Below are 24,275 nucleotides of genomic sequence, written 5' to 3'. Positions count from 1 at the left end.
GCACCAGGCTTGAAAGAAGGTTCTTAGTCTCCCAGATCAAGCCTAAATACAGATAGTCCTTGATTTATGACCACAATTGAGCCCAAAATTTATGTTGTTCAGTGAGACATTTGGGGATAGATTGTCATGAAAAAAAAATCAATGTAGGTTTGTTGTTAGTCATAAAGTTGTGCCTGACCCATCGTGACCCCATCTACAACATCCCAGTCCCCTATAAAATTACCACTCTGGGCCCCATTTTCTCTGTAGAGAAACCCCTTTGCTTTTGGAAATAAACATACTGTCCTCACAGTATGTCTGGGTTTCATTTCAATTTGTTCCTGCACAAACCTTGCAACCCCAGATTAATGATTTGTCGCAAGGAAGGATGCATTACTCACATCAGGTTGTGACAGGCTTCAGATGTCATTGCTGACAAACTTGGCTGGTCCTATGTTTTAGGAGTGGCTTGAGAAGTCCAAAAAAGCTATTCCACCTGTAGAAGATACTAAGATTTTCTCAAGCTGGTGCGAGGCAGAGACACAAAGACTTAGCTTAAATTTTGTTCCATTGAAGTAGTTTTATCACACAAAATTAAAGTATGCATAACACTCTACTTTTAATCATATTGCTACCTCTACACAGGCTGTGCCTATTTCCTACTTATTTTCTTTCTGCCTGCCTTAATCTACAATTGTCCTATTGCTAGAATTTACATCAAGTTCTGCCTCATCCAATCTATGAATGTCCATCTGTCCTGTTAAGTCTACTGTATGTTTGTATTCCTGTATTCTTAGCTTGATTTCCCCAGATCTTTAACTCTTGTAGCAAAACAAGTCCATTTGCATTTGAAAAGGTCTTTTTGCTCTTTTTCTATGTACTTGTAGGATGGACTTTTCTCTCCCTCCATATCCTTTCTTAGTGCAGGTGTTTGGTGAAACTCTACACTTTTTCCCCACTATGAAATTGCTTTGGTGGCCTCTGCAGATGCTGGTGGGAATCTCCTCTTTCCCCCTCCCCATCTTTTGGCTCAGTCCTAGTAGATGATTGCCATTGAATTGCTTTCCTTTGAATTAAAGGCGGTTTCCCAATCTGTCCAGACTTGGAGACTTCACTTCCTCTTTCTCTACACACCTGCTGAGTTTGTGGTTTATCCTGAGAGGCATTCACCAGTTAAGAAGAAGGTAGGACCAATTTAAAATTCTTTGCCAGATGGCATTGAAACTTTGGTTTTTGGAGGGAAGGAAAAGCACCCACTCATTTGGGGGCAGTTCCACTGAAGAGGAACTAAAAAATAGTGTTTCAGTTTAACGTTCAGGAAGTATCTCATTTGTTTGACTTGCTTCCTGTGCATTGCTTAGATTACTATGGAAGATGCAGAGGGTTACATGGTAGTAGAACCTTCCAGACATACCTACATGGACGCTTTATCCAAGAAGATGGAAGGTAATGATTGATGTTTCTGATGGCTTTAGCTTGTTATTTAATGATAGTGCTGGTTATAGATCTTAATAAAGAGAGCTCACTTGGGATGAAGAGTTACAGAAGCCTTTTCAATTTATTTAATTTCCTTCTGGGTATGTTGTGATTACAGTATGACTCTGGAATGTGGACAGGGTGGATTAGAGTTTGAATAAAATTATGAAAATGCAAATTCATGATGCTCAGTTTATGCTAATTCTGTAAGCAGCACTAAATTATACAAGCAATGTAATGAAGCAGATTGGTGACTGGAGTTACATGGTAGGGCTGTGGATCAGTTTATCAAATAGTCTGAAGCTTACATTAGACTACCATGGAGTGAAGCCTTAATCACAATCCATAATTGTAGTTTGTTAATGTTTATCTTATTTTAGCCATAGTCTGATATGTCATCGGATCCCAGGTTAATGGCTAGGAAATGATTACGCTGCTCTTAGTTTTCTAGAATTCAGAAATTTAAAACATGGGTGAGTGTTATTATATGAAGATGTGCTTAGTCTGATGTATTCACTTTATTGATAGAATATCATTCACCTTTTCAGGTAGATTTAAAATTGGGTCATTTCCCTATAAATTCTATTAATAATTTGTTGTTTAGAGCTTGCTATAAAGGTATAATTTTGGGGGGGCCTAATGAGAGGAGAGGTGATATAAATAGCAAATAATTTTTAGTTAACTACAATAATAACAAGGAAATGTTGATAAATAATGTTTAATGATGTGTGTGTGTGTGTGTGTGTATTGTACTAGTAAAAGCAAATTGGATATAAGCTTTAAATTATGAGTTGGGGGGAAAAGGGAGGCAGGAAATTCCTAAATATTTTACTAACTGACTTTGTTTTAGAATATGTCATAAAGGTGTAATGTTATTGGAGGTTTATTGAAATTGCGAATGAATGCCAGTAGGTGGCTGTGTCTTTAAATACAAATGATTTTAGATAAAAACATGCTTAAATAATTGTAATTAAATGAGAATTGTGGTACAGTGATAGTAAAATACATAATCTTTTTTATTTAAAATGTACAATTCAGTTTGAATGAAGTATATGTAAGGATTGTAAGAAACGCACGGAATATATTTGTAACCAATTGATACGCTTTCTACAAGATGTAATGAAAGATTCTTTTTTTGTGTTTTTGTTTAATTAAAACAATAAAACTTTTCAAAAAATAAATAAATAAATAAAATTAGGTCATTTCAAATCTTTCCAGAACTTGCAGAATTGCAAAAATCATTCCAATTTAAAGCTTTTTTGGGGGTGAAATGAGAGGCAGTCATTTTCAAAGTCAGTTACCTCTTCCTATGCTAGATTTAGTTTAGGGATTCCCACATGTTACCTTCTGACAAAAAATACTTTGCAATACATCTTCGCCTTACAAACTAAACCCACAAACCATAGTTTACAAATTACCTTGGCTGCCAACAAGAAGCCACATGATCTCTTAGTGTGCTAAGTACAGGTTATCTTCAACTTACAACCACAATTGAGTCCAAAATTTCTGTTGTTAAGTTTTTGATTTTCGATTTATTAGAATTTCCCACTCTCGAGAGACTCAGGGCGGCTTACAGATAAAAACAGGGAGGGGGGACATATAAAAATTAAAAAGAACAGACATTAAAATTACACAACATTCATATAGATTAGAATGGGGCTGGAAAAATCAACAGCCCCAGGCTTGCTGGAACAGCCAGGTCTTAATCGCTTTGCGGAAGGCCGGAAGATTAGTAAGGGTCCAGATCTCCACGGGGAGATCGTTCCATAGGGCCAGAGCAGCTACAGAGGAGGCCCTCCCCCGGGGAGTCGCCAGCCGACATTGACCGGCAGATGGAATCCGGAGGAGGCCTAATCTGTGTGATCTTATTGGTCTCTGGGAGGTAAATGTCAGGAGGCGGTCTCTCAGGTAGCCAGGTCCTAAACCAACCAAGTGAGTTTTGTCCCATTGTATGACCTTTCTTGCCTGACCAATTAAGTGAATCACTGCAGTTGATGTTAGTTGTTAAGTGAATCTGGCTTCCCCCATTGACTTTGCTTATCAGAAGGTTGCAAAAGGGGATCACAGGAACTTGTGACACAGCAATGGTCACAAATATGAACCAGCTGCCAAGCATCTGAATTTTGATCACATGATCATGGGGATGTTGGAAAGGCCATAACTGAGAAAAACGGTCATAAGTCACTTTTTTCAGTGCCATTGTATCAATAGCCCTTAGAATAAGGTGACCAGACGTCCCGCTTTTGGCGCGACACCCCCGCTTTTTAATGCATTTTCCCGCGTCCCGCACGCTTTTTAAAAAAGCACACTTTTTTTGGCGCTCGCAGCTCCCGCCCATCAGCTGCTAGCTTGCTGGGCTGGCTCATCGTTCTGTTCTATCTGCTACCTACAAATTTAAGCCAGCCCAGCCTGCCGCTCACTGATTTAATTGGCCAGGACTCCAGCCAATCAGTGAGCTGGCTGGGATGGAAAATTTTCCATCCCAGCCAGCTCACTGATTGGCTGGACTCCTTAGCCTGAGGACGCCTGCACGAGTCTCCATTTTCCTTTCGTCTTTTGGGGTTGCAGCTGCGCTTGTTGGTGAGTAATCTAATCTAATTCTAATCAGAGAATTTTCCGCTCGCCGCGGCAGGAGGAGAGGGTGGGGGCAGCGGCAGCCGCCCGCACAGAACTTCCTCTCGCTTCCGGGGCTCCCGCCGCCCGGCAGAAGCCCCTGAAGCGCGTGGAAGTTCTGTGCGGGCGGCTGCCGCTGGCCCCACCTCTCCTCCTGCCTCTTCGTGAATGGGATCGCCGCCTCCGAGAGCGTGGGGGCAGTGGCAGCCGCCCGCAGAGAACTTCCTCTCGCTTCCGGGGCTCCCGCCGCCTGGCAGAAGCCCCTGAAGCGCGTGGAAGTTCTGTGCGGGCGGCTGCCGCTGCCCCCACGCTCTCGTTCGTGCAGAGAATTAGCCTCGGCTGCTGAAGGGATCGGGCCGCCACTTTAACTTTCTCCTCCTCCTCCTCCCCTTCCGCCCTCAGCAAGAGAAACGGCAGCCGGGCTTCCGCCACGCCCCCGCGCCGCCGCTTTTTCTTCTTCCCCGGCCTTCCCAGTTAGCTTGCTTGAAGCTCCGAGGAGGCGGGAGGAGGGTCGCAGGAGTGGAAGTGGGGGGAGGTCTCCCCGGCCAGGAACAGCTGAGAGGCTGCCAGCCCCTTTCGCAGGAAAGTTAACTTTTCTTGGCGAAATCCTGCCCCCCCCCCCCCGGCATGGTTGAGTGGTCGGCTGTCCTCTTCCCGTAAGCCACCCGGAGTTACCTGTGTGTGAGGTGGGCTGCCCTATGCATTTGCGTGTGTGCGCTGGAGAGAGAGTGAAAAAGAGAGGGAGAAATAATTATATTAATTAGACAGATCAGTCTTTCTCCACCTTGGAGACTTGAAAGTGTGTTGACTTCAACTCCCAGAAAGGGAGTTGGGAGAAAGGGAGAAAGGAGGAGAGAATGAAAGGAAGATGGAAAGAAGAAAGAGGTAAGGAGAAAGGTAAGGGAAGAAGGAAGGGAAAGGAGAGCAGGAAGGAAGAAAGTAGAGAAGGGAGGAAGGGAGAAAAGAAAGGGAAAATAAGGTGGTGTTATAACAGGAGGAAGGGATGGTAAACAAAGCAACCCAAACTGTATATTATAACCTATTAAATGAAATAATAAATGTATAAGAATGATAAATGTTAAAACACTTCTAACCAAATGACATGCTATATGTGATGATGGGTTTTTTTCTTTTTGTTTTCTTTTGTTTTTATTGTTGTGGGTATGTGTCGTCTATGTAACAAAAAAAATAAAAAAAGTTGATAGGCAAGAGGAAGGAGGAAGGAAGGAAAAAAGAAAAAGAGGGAGAGAGGAAAGAAGAAAAGATGGAACTAGAAAGGAAAGAAGGGAGGGAGGGAGGAAAGGGGAAGACAGGGAAAGAGCAGAAAGACAGAGAAGGTGAAGGTAGGTAGGCAGAAGGAAGGAAGAAGGAAGAAATAGGAAAGGAGGGAAGGAGGAAGGAACAGAAGCGAAGAAATGGAAAGAGCAGAAAGACAGAGAAGGTAGATAGGCAAAAGAAATGAAGCTGAAAGAATGGAAGGAGGAAGGAAGAGAAAAAAGGAGGAAGGGAGTGAGTGAGGAAAGAAGAGAGGATGGAAGGAGAAAGGAAGGAAGAGAGGGAAAGAGCAGAAGACAGATAAGGTGAAGGTAGATAAGCAAGAGGAATGAAGGAAGAAGTGAGGAGTCTCGAGGAGGGGGAAAACATTTAGTGACCAAAGTTACAATGGCATTGAAAAAAGTGACTGATGACCATTTTTCACACTTAGCGACCGTTGCAGCATCCTCATGGTCACGTGATCAAAATTTTGTTTGGCAACAGATTCGTATTTATGCTGGTTTCAGTGTCCTGGGGTGACCTTTTGACAAAAAATTTTTTTTTTAATCAAGCCCCCCCCCCCCCCCGGTCAAGGGCGTCCCTCTTTTCCAATCTGAAAATCTGGTCACCTTACCTTAGAATTATATACCGCTTCACAGTGCTTTTACACCCCTGTCTAAGTGGTTTTACAGAGTCAGCCTATTGTCCCCAACAATCGGGGTCCTCATTTTACTGACCTCAGAAGGATGGAAGGCTGAGTCAACCTTGAGCCTGGTGGGATTTGAACTGCCAAACTGCAGAAGTAGCCTGCAGTACTGCATTCTGTTCTAGATGTTTGGACTCTAGAAAGAATGCAAAGAAGAGCAACAAAGATGGTTAGGGGATTGGAGGCTAAAACATATGATGAAGGTTGCTGGAACTGGGTATGTCTAGTTTAATGAAAAGAAAAACTAGGGGAGACATTATAGCAGTGTTCCAATGTTTCAGGGATTTCCACAAAGAGAGAGTCAAATTATTCTCCAAAGCACCTGAGGGTAGAACAAGAAACAATGGGTGGAAACTAATGAAGGAGAGAAGCAACTTATAGAACTGAGGAGAAATTTCCTGACAGTTAGAACAATCAACCAGTGGAACAGCTTGTCTTTAGTAGTTGTGAAAGCTCCAACACAGGACTCCAACAGGACATTTTTAGGGCCATTTTCAGGCCAAAAAAGGCCTGAAAAACAGCCTGAAAACAGCCCCCAAAATGGTCAAAAATGGCCAATAAACAGGCCTACATGTGCCAGCCAGCTGGTCAAGCTATTCTCCAAAACACCTGATTGTAGGACAAGAAGCATTGGGTGGAAAGTAATAAAGGAGTAAAGAGGTAATAAAGGAGAGAAGCAACTTAGAACTTAGAAGAAACTATCTTCTTAAAACTATCAGTGGAATAAGTTGCCTCCAGAAGTGGTAAATGCTCCAACACTGGAAGTTTTTAAGAAGAGATTAGACAACCATTTGTTTGAAGTGGTGTAGGGTTTCCTGCCTGAGCAGGGGGTTCCAAGAAGACCTCCAAGGTCCCTTCCAACTCTGTTTTTCTATTCTATTCTAACTACTACACCACCATGGGTCTTTGAACAGTCACTAAACAAACTGTTGTTAAACTGAGCACTACCTGTACAGAAGTACAGAATGCAGGTACAGTCCCTTAATTACCCTGTACTCAGAATAATCACCCTTCTATTTTTAGGGTTTATATATATTGTGTGTTATAACCATAACAAACCACAAAGCACATAATATTGTGGCTTATTGTTTTATTAACTGCGAATATTCTGGGAAGGCAGCCGTTGTGGTTTGTAAACGATGACTTAGTTTACTGCTACAGCACTGTGTTTCACAACGTTGGCAACTTTAAAACATGTAGAGTACAGTTCCCAGAATTTACCACCTCAAAGTTGCCTCCGTTAAGAAATACTGCTGCAGCATGTTATTCTGTGTCTCCATTTAAGCTACCTCCCCAAAATGGGCGGGGGAATTTTTTATGTATATTTTGGTTGTGTTATATTGTTCTACTGTTTTTAGTTAATCCCCATTGTTATTTTTGAACTTCTTTATAATATCCCTCACTACAAGGTTCAAAGCAAATTTGGCTCTTGCTGATATTCCGGTCCTCCTTGCTCATGAGAGAGAATACTACGACAATTTATTGGAGCGAGGAGTGGAAAGAGTGGGAACCTTTTTTTAAAAAAAACGCAAACTTTCAAAATGGTGAATAAAATAAAGTAAATAAAATAAAATAAATAAATAGAGGTGAATAAAATAAAAGCAAGACAAGATACCTGAAGGTAGGACAAGAAGCAATGGGTGGAAACTAATCAAGGAGAGAAAGAACTTGGAAACTAAGGAGAATCTTCCTGACAGTTAGAACAATACAATGCAATACAATAGCAGAGTTGGAAGTGACCTTAGATGTCTTCTAGTCCAACCCCCTGCCTAGGCAGGAAACCCTATACCATTTCAGACAGATGGCTATCCAACATCCTCTTAAAGACTTCCAGTTGCTTCTCTCCTTGATTAGTTTCCACCCATTGCTTCTTGTTCTACACTCAAGTGCCTTGGAAAATAGTTTGACTCCCTCTTCTTTGTAGCAACCCTTGAAATGAACAATGAATGTCTATTTTAACATCTATGTCTATTTTAATGAAAAGGACTAGAGGTAGGTAACATGATAGCAGTGTTCCCATATCTCAGGGGCTTCCACAAAGAAGAGAGGGTTAGGCTATTCTCCTAAGCACCTGAGGGCAGGAGAAGAAACAATGGATGGAAACTAATCAAGGAGAGAAGCAACCCAGAAATAAAGAGAAATTTCCTGACAGTTAGAACAATTAATCAGTGGAACAATTTGCCTTCAGAAGTTGTGAATTGTCCAACATTTTTAATATGTTGGATAACCATTTGTTTGAAGTGGTATAGGGTTTCCCGCCTAAGCAGGGGCTTGGACTAAAAGACCTCAAAGGTCCCTTCCAACTCTGTTATTTTATTTTATTTTATTCTATTCTATTCTATTCTATTCTAAGAAACAATGAGAGGAAACTAAACAAGGAGAGAAACAATCTAGAACTAGGGATAATTTTTCTCACAGTGAGAACGGTTAATTAGTAGAATGACTTGCCTCCAGAAGTTGTGGGTGCTTCAACACTAGAGGTTTTTAAGAAGAGACTGGACAACCACTGGTCTGGAAAGGCATAGGTTCTCCTGCTTGAGCAGGGGGTTGGACTAGAAAGCCTCCAGGGTCCCTTCCAGCTGTTTTTTCTGTTCTGTTCTGAATAAATAGCCCAGAGGTTGCAGCAGCAAACCAGAAAGGGTATAGTGTGAATTATGTGGGCAAGGAGGAATTGGATGGAGGCAAAGGAGTGGCCAGGAAAGGGCAGGATCTGATGAAAGAATGTCGGACTGTTGGAGCACAAGTTGTATGCCTCTTGTATTTGCAGAGTTTGTGGTGAAATGACACAGTGCTCTCTTTGTCTTTTTGACAAAAAACGCCAAAATAGACACTCAGAACTATGTCAAAGGATTGAGAAAAGTATCTTCATAGCTGCATCCTCTTCTTGCCTAACTTTCCAGGAAGAAATGTACCCAGTTACACAATGTTAAGAGAAACTTGAAAGTCTGCCAAACCCGAAATGATTTTGTCAAAACAATTTCTTTGTTGAGTAATCAATTTCTGTTCTTCCACAGTTTCCTTCCTTTATAGGAGAAGTTTCTGCTTTTTAAAGCTAATTTTCAAAGAAATGAATACTTTCTTTTATTTATTCCTTTATATACATACATACATACATACATACATACATACATACATACATACATACACACACACACACATATATATACACACACACATACATACATACATACATACAGTATGTATATGTTTGTGTGTGTATACAAACACACACATACATACACTGTACATGTGTATATACATACACATACGAATATACATACATATACTATCTATCTACATACACATACATACATACATACATTTTGTGTGTGTGTGTGTGCGTGTGTATATGGGAATGAAGAATTTCTACTATGCACAGAGACAGAGACAGAGAGAGAGACAGAAACAGATAGAGACACAGAGAGGTAGAAATAGAGAGACAGAGACACAGGGGGGAGACAGAGAGAGAGAAAGAGAGGGGGAGAGAGGGAGGGGGAGAGAGAGAGAGAAAGAGACGGGGGAGAGACAGAGAGACAGACAGAGGGGGGAGAGAAAGAGAGAGAAAGACAGAAACAGAGAGACAGAGAGACGGAGAGAGAGAGAGACAGAGAGACAGAGGGAGAGAGAGTCAGAGAGAGTGGGGGGAGAGAGAAAGAGAGAGTGAAAGAAAAAGAGACAGAGAAAGAGAGAGAGGGGAAGAGATTGTTGTTAAGCCATTTAGTTTATTGTTGGAGATGGCCCTAGACCAGTGTTTTTCAACCACTGTGCCGCGGCACACTAGTGTGTCGTGACATAGTGTAAGGTGTGCCATGGGAAAAACACCCGCCTATATTGAATATAGGCACAGAGTTAAATTTTTTTAACATTTTCTAATGGTGGTGTGCCTCGTGATTTTTTCATGAAAAAAGTGTGCCTTTGCACAAAAAAGGTTGAAAAACACTGCGCCTAGACAGCACTGCCCTCTGTTAAAAAGCATTTCTACTACAGGTAGCCCTTGACTTATGACCACAATTGAGCCCAAAATTTCTGTTGCTAAGCAAGACAAGTGAGTTTCCCCCCAATTTTATGACTTTGCTTGCCACAATAGTTGTGTGAGTCGCTGTAGTTGTTAAATTAGTAACATGGTTGTTAAGTGACTCTGGCTTCCCCATTCACTTTGCTTGTCAGACGATCACAAAAGGTGATCACGTGACCCTGGTACCCTGCAACCACCATGAATATGAGTCAGTGGCCAAGCTTGTGAATGTGGGTCAAATGACCATGGGGATGCTGCAATAGTTGTGTGAAAAATGGTCATTAGTCACTTATTTCAGTGCGGTTTTAACTTCAAACAGTCACTAAATGAACTGTTGTAAGTCGAGGATTACCGGTACTTCGTAGTTTTCTTTTGGCTTTTCATCCATCAGAAACATTTCCATAGTTGAAAACGCTTCCTTACTCTTTATTAAAGTTTGTGCTAGTTTTTATGTTATTTGTAAAACAGGGGAGACATGATAGCAGTCTTCCAATATTTGAGGGGCTGCCACAGAGAGGAGGGGGCCAATCTGTTTTCCAAAGCACCCAAAGGCCAGACAAGGAGTAATGGATGAAAACTGACCAAGGAGAGATTCAACCTAGAAACAAGGAGAAATTTTATGACAGTGAGAGCAATCAACCAATGGAACAACTCAGAAGTTGTGGGGGCTTCATCACTTGAGACTTTCAAGAAGAGACTGGACTCCCATCTGTCAGAAATGATGTAGAGCCTCCTGCTTGAGCAGTGGGTTGGACTAAATGACCTATAAGGTCCCTTCCAACTCTGTTAATCTGTTATTTATTAAAACTTTTAATAACATTTAGAAAGAAAGACAGATGGCTGGTAAGTAAGTAAATGTTTGATAGGTAGATGATAAGTGGATGGTACATACCATATTTTTCGGAGTATAAGAGATTGGATCGGGAACACCTTTTTCCCTCAAAAAAGAGGCTGAAAATCTGGGTGCGTCTTATACACAGAATACTGCATTTTTTGCCTCCAGAAACCTCGCCCGCTTCACCAACATGGCCATGCATTGCCTTTAGGAGGCTTTCAGGGTGCTCCTATGGGTTGGGGAGGGCAGAAATGAGCAAATAACGGGCCCTTTCTTTGCTCAATTTTGCCCCCCCCCCCCGCCCTCAAGAGCACTCTATAAGCCTCCTAAAGGCTATGCATGCCCCTTTTTGACAAAATGGGCCCATTTTCATGAAAAACAGTCTGTTTACTGCACCCCCCAGGAGCAGTCTACAAGCCTTCTAAAGGCTATTCATGCCCTTTAAAAAAAAAAGACCTGTTTTTACGAAAAATGAGTCATTTTTAGGAGGTCTGCAGAGCACAAAAACATTTTTTTAAAATTTGCCTCTTCAAAATCTTATACTCCAGTGCATCTTATACTCCGAAAAATACAGTAGGTTCAGTAAATTAGATTTCCATAGGAGGATTACTACCTGATGGCTTCCTTGGGGATTGAATGGAAGGCAGGGAAGCTGCAGAAAATACTTAGAGAGGTGATGGTACCAGGGAAGACTGAATATTCAGAACCCCCCCCCCCCCCAACCTTTGGCCACTTCATCATAACTAAATAACCACAATAAAACATTCACTGAACATATCAGAATTTCACTGAAATTCTTATCACCTTTGAAATGGCAAAAAGAGACATTTTCTCATTGAAATGAACAGGTTAAAAAAGGGTAAAGAAGTCCCTGCGGATTTTACTCCGCTAGTCATTTCTGACTATAGGAGGTGGTGCTCATCTCCATTTCAAGGCCATTGAGCAAGCACAGTCTGAAGACATTTCCACAGTCATGTGACCATAAGGTGACCAGATTTTCAGATTGGAAAAGAGGGACACCCTTGACCGGGGGGGGCGGGGGGGGGGGCTTGATTAAAAAAACTTTTTTTGTCAAAAGGTCACCCCAGGACACTGAAACCAGAATAAATACGAATCTGTTGCCAAACAAAATTTTGATCACGTGACCATGAGGATGCTGCAACGGTCGCTAAGTGTGAAAAATGGTCGCAACGGTCGCTAAGTGTGAAAAATGGTCATCAGTCACTTTTTTCAATGCCATTGTAACTTTGGTCACTAAATGTTTTCCCCCTCCTCGAGACTCCTCACTTCTTCCTTCATTCCTCTTGCTTATCTACCTTCACCTTATCTGTCTTCTGCTCTTTCCCTCTCTTCCTTCCTTCCTCCCTCCTTCCATCCTCTTCTTTCCTCACTCACTCCCTTCCTCCTTTTTTCTCTTCCTTCCTCCTTCCATTCTTTATACGATATAAAATTCAGTGAGGGTGAAACACACCAAATCTGGCAAAGCTGCCTTGCACCAACCTGGCCTGCCCATAGAATAGCAGCCACTTTGAGACACATAAACCTGGTCTGAACATATTGCATCACAAATATTTGCAAAGATCACATTTGCAAAAAGGAACATTTCTTGTAGTAAATACATTTTATAAACAATTTAAAAGTAAAAATCCCCCCAAAATAATAAAAAAGGTATTCTATAAATAAAAGAAATCCTTAAAAACCATTGTTAAGTATTACACCAGCAATAATTTATACTGTCACCATTTCAAACTATCATCAGAAATACGAATCTGTTGCCAAACATCAACATTTTGATCGCGTAACCATGAGGATGCCACAACGGTCGCTAAGTGTGAAAATGGTCGCTAAGTGTGAAAAATGGTCATCAGTCACTTTTTTCAATGCCATTGTAATTTTGGTCACTAAACAGCCATGTTCCTGACTTAACAACCACCATGATTCACTTAACGTGGCAATAAAAGGTCGCAAAATGAGGCAAAAATCATTTAACAAACGTCTCCCTTAGCAACAGAAATTGGGGGATCAATCCTGGTCGTAAGTCGAGGATTACCGGTAGCCAATTGCAAAAGGCAACTTTACTTGGAACAGGTGAGATTGTGCCCGGATCCCTTTCATGCCAACATATCCATCTTCTGCTCTTTCCCTCTCTTCCTTCCTTTCTCCTTCCATCATCTCCTTTCCTCACTCACTCCCTTCTTCCTTTTTTCTCTTCCTTCCTCCTTCCATTCTTTCAGCTTCATTTCTTTTGCCTATCTACCTTCTCTGTCTTTCTGCTCTTTCCATTTCTCCCTTCCTCTTTGCTTTTGTTCCTTTCTCCTTCCCTCCTTTCCTATTTCTTGCTTCTTCCTTCCTTCTGCTTATCTACTTTCACCTTCTCTGTCTTTCTGCTCTTTCCCTGTCTTCCCCTTTCCTCCCTCCTTCCCTTCTTTCCTTTCTAGTTCCATCCTTTCTTCTTTCCTCTCTCCCTCTTTTTTCCCTTCCTTCCCCCTTCCTCTTGCCTATCAACTTCATCCTCTTTGTCTTTCTGCTCTTTCCCTCTCTTCCCCTTTTCTTCCTACCTCCTTCCTTCTCCCTCCCTTCTTCTTTTTCTTCCTTTCTTCTTCCATCTTCCTCCTTCTCCTTCCATTCTTTCTCCTTCCATCCATCTTTTCTCCTTCCATCTTCTCCCCCCCTCCCTTCTTCTTTTCCTCCCCCCTCCCTCCTTCCTTCCTCTCCTTCCCTTTCTCACACACAGGAAGGGGAGGGGGGCTATCTAGTCACTTTCACAGCATAATTTCTTTATCTAACTTTTAAAAAACAGTGTGCAAATCAAACGAGATTTTTGTAACCTGCGAAGCACCAAGTTATATTATGTTGTTACAAATTCGCAGCTACTCCATTCTTTCTGATAGGGAACTACATTTCCCAAGATGCCTCAGGTCCTCAAAGCGCTGAACGCAGCTTTGCAATTGACTCCAGCGAGGCCCGGTAGCCGGAGGCTGGGGTGGTTGTCAGGGCGATGCGGAGCGGACGCGCCGTTTGTTACTGCTTCCAGCAATCAAGACGGACAAGGGAAGCGACTGAAACGGACGCTGGCCGCAGGAGAGCGAGGCTGCTGCCAGCCGTTTCACCTTGCGCAGCGAATTTGACTGGGTCCCGGGGCTTCTGCCGGGTGGCAGAAGCCCCGGGACCCAGTCAAATTCGCTGCGCAAGGTGAAACGGCCGGCAGCAGCCTCGCTCTCCTGCTGCGGCTTCTGTTTCAGTGGGGAAGAAAACTTCCTTTCGCTTCCCGAATTTGACTGGGTCCCGGGGCTTCTGCCGGGCGGCAGAAGCCCAGGAAGCGAAAGGAAGTTTTCTTCCCTATTGAAACAGAAGCCGCAGCAGGAGAGCGAGGCTGCTGCCGGCCGTTTCACCTTGCGCAGCGAATTTGCACTGGGTCCCGGGGCTTCTGCCGGGCGGCGGGACCCCCGCACGACGTTCTGTGCGGGCGGCAGCCGCTGCGCCCATGCTCTCGGAGGCGGCGATCCCATTCACGAAGAGGCAGCTCCTCGTGGGCGCAGCGCCTGCCGCCCGCACAGAGTGAATTCAATTGGGATCGCCTGCGGCCGCGAGGACTCCTGCACGAACGGAGTATTCCTCGCGGCCGCAGGCGATCCCAATTCACTTAGCCAGGGCGGGCAATTTCTGCACGAACGGACTACTCCTCGCGGCCGCAGGAGGACAGGGAGGAGGAGGGGGCAGCCGCCCGCACGCGGTTCAGGGGCTTCTGCCGGGCGGCGGGAGCCCCTGCACGGCATGGAACTTCTCTGCTGCGGGCGGCTGCAGCTGCCCCCACCCTCTCCTCCTGCCGCGGCGAGCGGAAAATTCAATTAGAATTAGATTACTCACCAGTCAGCGCAGCTGCAACCTCTTTCGTCTTTTGTAGAAAGGAAATGGAAACTCGCGCAAGCGTGCTGAAAATTTCCCATCCCAGCCAGCTCACTGATTGGCTGGAGTCCAGGCCAATCCAATCAGTGAGCGGGAGGCTGGGCTGGCTTAAATTTGTAGGTAGTAGGTAAAAGGCTAAAAGCATGCTTTTTTTGGCGCTCGCAGCTCCCGCCCATCAGCTGCTAGCTTGCTGGGCTGGCTCATCTGGTAGGATAGAGAACAGAACGATAAGCCAGCCCAGCAAGCTAGCAGCTGATGGGCGGGAGCTGCGAGCGCCAAAAAAAGCGTGCCTTTTAAAAAGGCGGGCGGGTCGCGGGAAAATGCGTTGGAAGGCGGGTGTGTCCCGCCAAAAGCGGGACGTCTGGTCACCTTATGTGACCAGCATGACATCCTGGAGTGTTGTTACCTTGCCACCTAAGCGATACCTATTTATCTACTGTATTTTTCAGAGTATAAAACGCACCTCCCCCCCCCAAAAAAAAGAGTGTGGTTTTACACACCGAATACAGCCATTTTTGGCTTCCCAAAGCCCCGCCCCCACATCCTATTTTTGCGAAAAATGGGCTGTTTTTCAAAAACTGAGGGGGTTTTGCCTTCCCTCAGCCCCCAGCAGCAGCCCCCGGAGCCTGGGGAGGGCGAAAAACAGGCCCAACAGAACTTGCCCTCCCCAGGCCTCAGGAAAGCCCCCAGAGCCTGGGAAGGATGAAAAACAGATCCAATGGGCCAACCAAAAGTTCAGAAATGATCCATTTCCAGCTTCTGGAGGGCCTCAAAGGGCCCGAGGGATGCCATTTTCATCCTCCCCAGGAAAGCCTCCAGAGCCTGAGGAGGGTAACCCCCCCCCTCTGCAAGGGCAAGGGGAAGTTGTACTTGCATGTGCAGGGTGGGGGGTCACACGCTTGTGCAGGTGGGTGGAGCATATTGAATTGTGGGTGTGGGCGAACACACACATGCAGTAGTGCGTGTGCGGACAATTTTGGCATGCCTTTACAAAAAAGTTTGCCATCCCTAGCTTAGCATAAGGCCAGCTGTTGGGGCTTACAAATCATGGTTTATACCCTGCTGTGATAGATAACACCCAACCAATCCTAACATTTATTCAACAAATCATGTTTAAGCATGCCATGGGTTAGAACACGGTGAGAACATGGTGAATGGGAGATTTTATGACTGTTTTTCATTCTTTGTAACCTTGCAAATCTTTGGCGGAAAGTCCATAACGAAAGCTTAATTTCACAGGTCCTTCGAAATGCTGCCAAATCACACTCTGGATCATACTGGGAGTTAGCATTGCTTTGAATGTGGCCCTAATTGTTCTTCTGATAGGTAAGTATCTGAGGTCAGGAGGGGAATGAGTTACGGAGGTGGATTTCAACTGGGGAGATAAAAGTTCAAATCTCGACTAAGCCCTAGAGCCCAGCCCCTCTCTTTCCACCAAATCCACTTCCCAGAGTTGGCATTGTGGGAATAAAATCTGGGGAAACCTCATGTGGGCCTCATTAGCTCCAAAACTGTTTCCGATCCAATCCCTTAGTCCAGTGATGGCTAACCCTTTTGTCCTTCCATGCTGAAATTGCACGTACATGCCCACACTCATAATGTAATGCACCCTGCCCCCATGCATGCACATGACCCCCCTGCACTCCCCCTGCACATGCACATGGCCCCTCTCTGCTTTCCCCACACATGCGTGTAACCTCCACCACCCCAGCACCCATTTTGGGCCTAGCAGGCCTCCCTGAAGCCTCCTGAAACCAAAAAAAGGGTGAGGGGGGAACACCGCCTCCCATGGTCCCCCACACCCCCATGCATAATTGTGTGACCCCGTCCCCCGACCCCCACGCATGCATGCACAACCCCCCCACACACAGATGCGTGTGTGTCTCCCACAGGCAAAGCAGACTCCTGAAAATCAGATGGATGGCAGGAGGGCCACACGCATGCGTGATGGAGCTGAGCTCGCGTGCCGGCAGAGAGGACTCCATGTGCCACCTGTGGCATGTGTGCCATAGGTTTGCCATCATGGCCGTAGTCCTTTAGTTTCTCAAAAGACGATAGTTGAAGCTTTGACCATCAATGATTGACCATCGACGATGCTTCATTGGTTGCATTTTTGGATGTTAAACTGATTCCACCAGTTGGCATTTTCCTCATACGATCTTGCTGTTTTCGACAAAAGCACTGTTGTATAACTGTGCCTTGAGCTCCACCCCTTTTACACACACTGCTAATGACACACTGTCTGTACAAAGTAGACAGCATTTACGTACAATGTAATGGCACAATGTTGTTTGTTGGGAGTATACTCCTAGTGTTGGGTAGGCAATATATATTTATATACCATAACAAATGGTCGTTGTTGTTTTAAATGAGTGGACGTACTTATCAAGTATAATTAACTTTATTATAAGAAGGAGTCAGGAGAGCTCACTCTCTCTCTCTCTGCTTGTCCTATGCTTGATGACTTGATGACTGGAATGTGAACTGCGACCGTAAGCTATTGTTTGTTCTTTGAAGTGTGTTTGGACTAATATCTACTATCACTGCTTGTGAAGCAATTATCAGTAGTAAAGCTACTTGTTTTTACTAGCAGTGTCTGAAACTCTATTCATGTGTTTTTCTGTAGTGCTTTTATGTTGTAAATTGTTTGTCCTCCCCCCCCCTTTGAACTGTGAGCCGCCCTGAGTCCCCCCAGGGAAAAGGGTGGCATACAAATAAAGTGAAACTGAAACTGAAACTGAAAACTGAAACTTCTAATAGCAACATTCTTTCTCTCTAGCTGTACATTCCGCTGCACTACTTTCTCTCTCCCACCGGAGATACCACTAACATTGTTTTTATTACTATCTCTCCCCCTCCCCCTTCCCTTCTGATACCACTGGCGGATTCCCACTAGGTAGCTATCACTTTCCCTGCTCATATCTTTTCATTAAGTTCCTATAGCCAGGAACATTGTATTTCCTTGAAGGTTTGGGGGAAACCAATCATTGGTCCTTTAAGGTAGAGCAGAACCGAAAACTGAAAATTTGGAATCCTAACATTACTTTTATTATATGGTTACAGTAACAGAACCCCGCAAAACTGAATGTGCTTTCTCCCTTTTCTCCCTTTATTTTCATAAGAAATAGGAAGGGTCCTTCCTGTCTGAGATGTTTTCTCAAATTGCATTTATGCCTGGGATTTAGATTTCTTTATCTGACCATTCCTTACTAATATTCCCCTCTGTTTATTAGCTACCAAGTCTGGGCTGCAATTGATTTTTTTTTTTTTTACTTTTTCAATTACCTTTATTGGCATCGATTTCAGATTTATAAAATCCTTTTTTATGATTGGGCATTTTTGGTAATCTTGCAAACCAAACTTCTGTTCTGTATTTTCATTTTATATGCAAATGGAATGATTCATGCTCTACTTCTGAACCGAAATAACAATTGCATGTATATCATTTCCTATTGTATAACCTGAGCTTTTTTAAAAAAGTATTTCAGACAAAAAGTGTTTTGAACCCATCGACTTCAACCAATTTATGCAATTTGATCCCAGGTAGCGCAACAGGTAATTTTAAATTATTTATTTGGGGGGGAGTTAATTTTCTGAAATCAGGATTTACAATACTGATAACCAAAGCAAATCAATCTAAGTTATTCATATTATAGAACAAGGGGGTCACACTCATGGCCCAAAGGTCGTAATCTGTCCCATAGGATGCTGGATGAGGGCTAACAAGCTTGTACTCAACCCGGAGAAGACCGAGTGGCTGTTGTGTTTTCCTCCCAATAATTCGATCAGTGTTCCATCGCTCAGGCTGGGGGGTCAAATTTTATACCCCTCAGAGAGGGTTCGCAACTTGGGAGTCCTCCTGGATCCACAGCTGACTTTTGACCACCATCTGACGGCTGTGACCAGGGGGGCATTTGCCCAGGTTCGCCTGGTGCGCCAGTTGCGACCCTACCTGAACCGGGAGGCCCTCACAACAGTCACTCGGGCCCTTGTGACCTCTAGGCTGGAATACTGCAATGTGCTCTACATGGGGCTGCCCTTGAAGAGCATCCGGCGACTTCAGCTAGTCCAGAACGCAGCCGCGCGAGTGATTGTGGGTGCACCTCGGTTCACCCACATAACACCTATCCTCCGCGAGCTGCGCTGGCTACCTTTTGATCTCCGGGTGCGCTTCAAGGTGCTACTTGTCACTCATAAAGCCCTTCATGGTAGTGGGTCTGCGTACTTGAGAGACCGCCTCCTGCCAATTACCTCCCTGCGACCAATTAGATCACATAGATTAGGCCTCCTCCGAGTTCCATCTGCCAGTCAGTGCCGACTGGCAACTAAACGGAGGAGAGCCTTTTCAGTAGTAGCTCCGACCCTTTGGAACGATCTCCCCGTGGAGATTCGTACCCTCACCACCGTCCAGACCTTCCGCACAGCCCTTAAGACCTGGCTAGCCCGTCAGGCCTGGGGACAAAGATAACTGTCCCCACCCGAATGATGAATGAATGTTGCTTACTATTTTACTTTTATGTATTGTTTGTGTCTATTGTCTGTATACCCCCCCCCTCATTTTATTTAAGCCGCCCTGAGTCCCCTCAGGGAAAAGGGCGGCCTATAAGTATTAATAAATACTCAAATACTCAAATAATTATATCTGACCTGCGGGACTGCCCTGGAAACAACAAAGGACTGGCCTGAAGTGCCTCTGCCAGCAAAAACAGAGCTCAAAAGGGCGGATTGCGGCCATCATGAGCTCTGTTTTCGCTGACAGAGGGTTGCAGTCGTAGCTGAAAACGGAGCTCGGGAGCCTTTTTTCGCTGCTGAGTGCTCAGGGTGCCCACAGGCGCCTTGACATGAGTAATGTTGAGCTGGCCATGCCCACCCTGTCCATGCCCACACTGTCCCTCCCAAAGTCAAACACAACCCTGATGTGGTGTCAAACCCAGTTTGACACCGCTAATACAGAACTGGTCAAGATCTCTCTGAATGTCCTGGGAAAGACAATTGCAGCAACTTATCCTTTACAATACTGTAGTAAAAAACTGTAGTAAAACGACACATTACACATGATTTTACTCAGCTACCCTAATTTTTAATTTTACACAATGCACGCCAATCCAAACATTCACATTAGGGCATCATGCAGGTTCTGTGAACTCTGAGATATCATGATCCCAAGAATGATAAATGGATTTGTGACATGCCCTTGTCCCCATAAATGCAATGATTTCCTTGGGATTATTAGAGCTGGACAAGAAATAAACCTTTCTAATACCATAGATCATAATTTAATCTGTACATCCAATAAAACAGTCTTAGAATTTTAACAGTTATTTTTGTTTGCTTAACATTCCTAACATCATTTTCTGTCAAATACTCATTGAGACTGTTTTGCTTTTTAATAAACTCACTTAAAGAAGCAAAATATAAATCATTTTCATCAAATACTTTCAAATCTTGGATTTATTTTTATGAACACTATTTGTAGCTTTTCTTTTAGAAGCCAATAAAACCTGACACTTGAACATGTAGGGGAAGGGTGTCCAGGAATGTCTAATGTCGATTATAATTAAAATTGCATTTATCTGCTTGAAATTGCATCATTTGTGGAAATTGATATAATTTACATCAATAGATGATGCACCTCCCCCCCTCAAAATTAACTTGCTCAACAGCTCTGAAAACAATAAACTTTTTGAGCAATAGCAATAGCACTTTGACTTCTATATCAGTTTACAGTGCTTTACAACTCTCTCTAAGCAGTTTACAGAATCAAAACTTATTTGCAGTCCTTCGGATATTGCCCCCAACAATCCTCATTTTACCCACCTCAGAAGGCTGGAAGGCTGAGCCAAACTTGAGCTTGGTGGGTTTTGAACTGCCAAATTGCAGGCAGCCGGCAGTCAGCAGAAGTAGCCTGCAGTACTGCACTCTAACCACTGCGCCACCAAGCAGTTGGAGAGCCCGCCCAAATGTTGTCTGCAGCCTCCAGAGTCTGCTGAACAGAGAGCTGAAGAACCGAGATTGTATCATGCAGATTTTGAAAGGAAAAAAGTACCGAAGGACTGCAAATAAGTTTCGCCATTTTGCTTTTCTCTTGTAGATTCCGTGACCTTTGACCCAGAAACTGCTCATCGCCGCCTTGTCATTTCCAGGGATCAGAAAACTGCGACATGGGGAAAGGAAGAACAACCAGTTCCCTATAGCGATAAAAGATTTAACACACGGGTGTGGGTTCTGGGCAAGAATGCGTTTCAGTCAGGAAAACACTGTTGGGAGGTAGAAATAAAACACAATGGGGAATGGGCTGTGGGAGTTGCCAGGGGGTCAGTGCAGAGAAAAGGATTGACTGCTTTTAGCCCCAAAGAAGGTATCTGGGCCATTGGAGCATATGAGGGGACAACAAATTACATAGCTTTTACTGAACCACAACACACCAGACTTACTTTTGGAAAGAAGCCCCGGAGGATTCGTGTGTTTGTGGATTACATCTATCAACAGGTGGAATTTTTCAACGTAGAAACGAAGGCTACCATGTTCTTCTTCCCAAACGCATCCTTCTCGGGAGAAAGAATCTACCCCTGGTTCCGGGTTTGGGATGGAACTGAGCTGACCCTTCATCCCTAATGCCCAGCCCTTCATGGAAAAGGGAGCTCCTTCTCGAGCAACTCTGCTGGCTGGGCACGGTGGGAGAGCTGTGTGGTCTCACACATTTGGAAGGTGGCCCTGTAGGATGCACTACTTGGGATTGTGAACACAATCAGGGCTCTTCCAGAAATGCTTACTTCACAACCACCCCTACATTGCACTCTAGCCTCCTTTCACCTACCTAATACCTTTAGGAAATTTTAGGAATTGTAGATATGTCACCCGTTTGGGGAAGCCTAGCCTAGACTGTGTAAAAAGTTGCAACCTAGTTAATTCTGGGCAGCCATAAGAGTAAGAGGTGCAGATATCTCTCCAGATAGGAGTAAGCTTTTGTAATTTCAAAGTATGAGTCTTTCCAACAGAGGTCCATTGTATTCCCCAGTATTCCATGCTACAGGACCATCTTAACAGCATTATGGCAGAGGTGGTATACAACAGGTTCTTATCAGTTCTGGAGAATCGGTAGTGGAAATTTTGAGTAATTCGGAGAACCGGTAAATACCACCTCTGACTGGCCTCACCCCCATCTATTCTCTGCCTTCTGAGTCCCAGCTGATCAGGAGGAAATGGAGATTTTGCAGTATCCTTCCCCTGTCATGCCCAACAAGCCAAGTCACACCCACCAAGCTACACCCATAGAACCAATAGTAAAAAAAGTTGAATCCCACCACTGTATTGTGGGCCTCGGGCAAAGCAGTGTACTGGGGCCCCTACGACAACTACTCACAGAAATAAAAATATATAAATAAATACGAATAAAAAAGAATGTCAAGCCAACACAGAATAATATGCGGGCTCATCTCATTATCTAGAGGGGGAAAATCAGTGTTAATTTCTATTAATGCATGTTAGTATTAATTAAAAATCGCAGAAAAATGTAATAAATATGTTGCTGTATTTGTATGATACAAGGTGCATTGAAGGGTTAACGTACACAGATTAGTATGGGGCCACTATGCTCCTGAGGCCCACGGGCAAGTGCCCATCAGGCCCATGCATTAAAGACCCAGAGGTGGTATTCAGCCAGCTCTGACAGGTTCCGGAGAACCGGTAGTGGAAATTTTGAGTAGTTCGGAGAACCAGCAAATAGGCTGGCCCCACCCCCGCTGCCTCCCAGCCTCCCAGATGATCTTCTTTTGTTGCCCTGAACAGGAGAATGGAGCTGTAAAGCAGGTTAGTGCGGTGGGGAGGGAATGGGAATTTTGCAGTATCCTTCCCCTACCACATCCATAAAGCCATGCCACGCCCACAAAGCCATGCCCAGAGAACCAATAGTAAAAAAATTGAATCCCACCACTGGCCCTGCCCCTCTATGGTCCATGATAATCACACAGGTTGGTTGTGGCAAAAACGGTGGTTGAAATCTCACAATATTTTGGCAGAATTGCTCAGGATTTCAGTAGAGCATAAATATTTTATGTTCCCATGAGATCCGTGCATCATAGCAGTAGTGGGTATTACACTACCAACTTGTTTATGTAACAGTTTGTGAGAAGGTTAAAGTTTGCATAAAGAAAAAGGGCTAGGAATTGCCAACTATTCAATTTTCAGAACCTTGTGTAGTCAAGATAGAATTCCATCTTTGAATCTTAAGTGTTGTTTGAAGATTCCTAATGCTATGAGCCACATCTGATCTTTCTTAAAGTTGGGCAGATATGTATTTGAAGTACATTTTACCTACGCCAAAATGAAATAAACCATATCATGACTTAGGTGATTCGTGAATTCGACCATGTTCTCTTATTCCAGTGATTTCAGTAGCTTTCACTTGACGCCCTCTTCTTTGTGACAACCTCTGAGATATTGGAACATTGCTATCATGTCTCCCCTAGTCCTTCTTTTCATCAAACTAGGCATGCCCAGTTCCTGCAACCGTTCTTCATATGTTTTAGCCTCCAGTCCCCTGATCATCTTTGTTGCTCTTCTCTGCACTCTTTCTAGAGTCTCCACATCCTTTTTACCTCATGGCAACCAAAACTGGATGCAGTATCCCAAAGGTGGCCTTACCAAGGCATTATAAATTGGTATTAACACTTCACTACTTGGGATGCAGCAGGCCTCTTACTATATTACAAGAGGTTGCAAAAATGATTTGGTCTGCTGCATCCAAAGTCCTTTAAATGAGATTCATTGAATCCAAGTCTCAGTTGTATACGGTTTTGTGTGCCTAACTGACATTGCATTTCATTGAAGCAGGTGGCAATCACCAATGAAATCTATGCAATAAATTCATTTGATAAGTCATTTCTTAACATTAGCCTGCAAAGCAGCTGCTCACAAGCAGGCTTAAGCGTGTATTGTATTTCATCCAATTGCTGATACCTCGCCATCTGTGTAGCAAGGAAAACAAAGCAATTTATCCGTTGTGCAATGTGAAATGCTTGGCCCCTTGCCATTATTTATTTTAATTTCAGCCATATTCCCCTTACACTTTGTGTCACTACCTCTCACAGCTTATTAAAAACTCTATGTGCCTTAGAAGGGGGAATATGAAGAATCAAAAATCACTTAATTATTATGATTATAAGTGTCTCAATTTTCTCAGGGAGAATGAAAGAAAGTTGGAAAAGAACAAAGCAATCAGCTGCCCTTGGCAACTTTGCAAGCCGCTGGGACCCCCAGGGATTGACTTAAGCACCAGGTTCTTCATTTCGGTCATTATATTGTCATTGCTGCAGGTGTCAAAGGAAATTACTGCAGCCCGAGTCACCCTGGGGAAAGGTCAGTTTGAGAGCACAGAATTCACAAGCACAGAATGAGGATCATCATTATTTTTTAAAGGCCTTAAAAAACCTGATCAATGCTTGCTCAACTTTTGTTAATATAGTTTGTTAATACAGGGAATGTAATTGCAC

General features: G+C 43.8%; 1 protein-coding gene across 1 annotated transcript; it reads left to right on the top strand.

Annotated features, from left to right (window-relative positions):
• Positions 1-1,022: 1,022 nt before the first annotated feature.
• LOC116524062 (E3 ubiquitin-protein ligase TRIM7-like) lies at positions 1,023-21,926 on the top strand. Its single transcript, XM_032239162.1, has 5 exons — positions 1,023-1,163; positions 1,341-1,425; positions 16,024-16,110; positions 18,265-18,339; positions 20,876-21,926. The coding sequence occupies exons 1-5, from the start codon at positions 1,023-1,025 to the stop codon at positions 21,397-21,399; spliced, it is 912 nt and encodes a 303-aa protein (XP_032095053.1). The 3' UTR covers positions 21,400-21,926.
• The last annotated feature ends 2,349 nt before the right edge of the window (positions 21,927-24,275 follow it).

The sequence above is a fragment of the Thamnophis elegans genome, chromosome 2 (assembly GCF_009769535.1).
Source record: "Thamnophis elegans isolate rThaEle1 chromosome 2, rThaEle1.pri, whole genome shotgun sequence".
In the NCBI taxonomy this organism is placed as follows: domain Eukaryota; kingdom Metazoa; phylum Chordata; class Lepidosauria; order Squamata; family Colubridae; genus Thamnophis; species Thamnophis elegans.
The sequence above is the reverse complement of the archived record's forward strand: the minus strand, read 5'-3'. Positions and strand labels throughout refer to the sequence as shown.

What these genes read in the sequence shown, in the direction of transcription:
- LOC116524062 (XM_032239162.1), top strand. Translation starts at nt 1,023, where the DNA reads ATGATTGCCATTGAATTGCTTTCCTTTGAATTAAAGGCGGTTTCCCAA. An exon ending in TTTATCCAAGAAGATGGAAG is followed by an intron (nt 1,426 to 16,023) that starts GTAATGATTGAT and finishes TTAATTTCACAG; the next exon opens with GTCCTTCGAAATGCTGCCAA. An exon ending in GATCCCAGGTAGCGCAACAG is followed by an intron (nt 18,340 to 20,875) that starts GTAATTTTAAAT and finishes TTTCTCTTGTAG; the next exon opens with ATTCCGTGACCTTTGACCCA.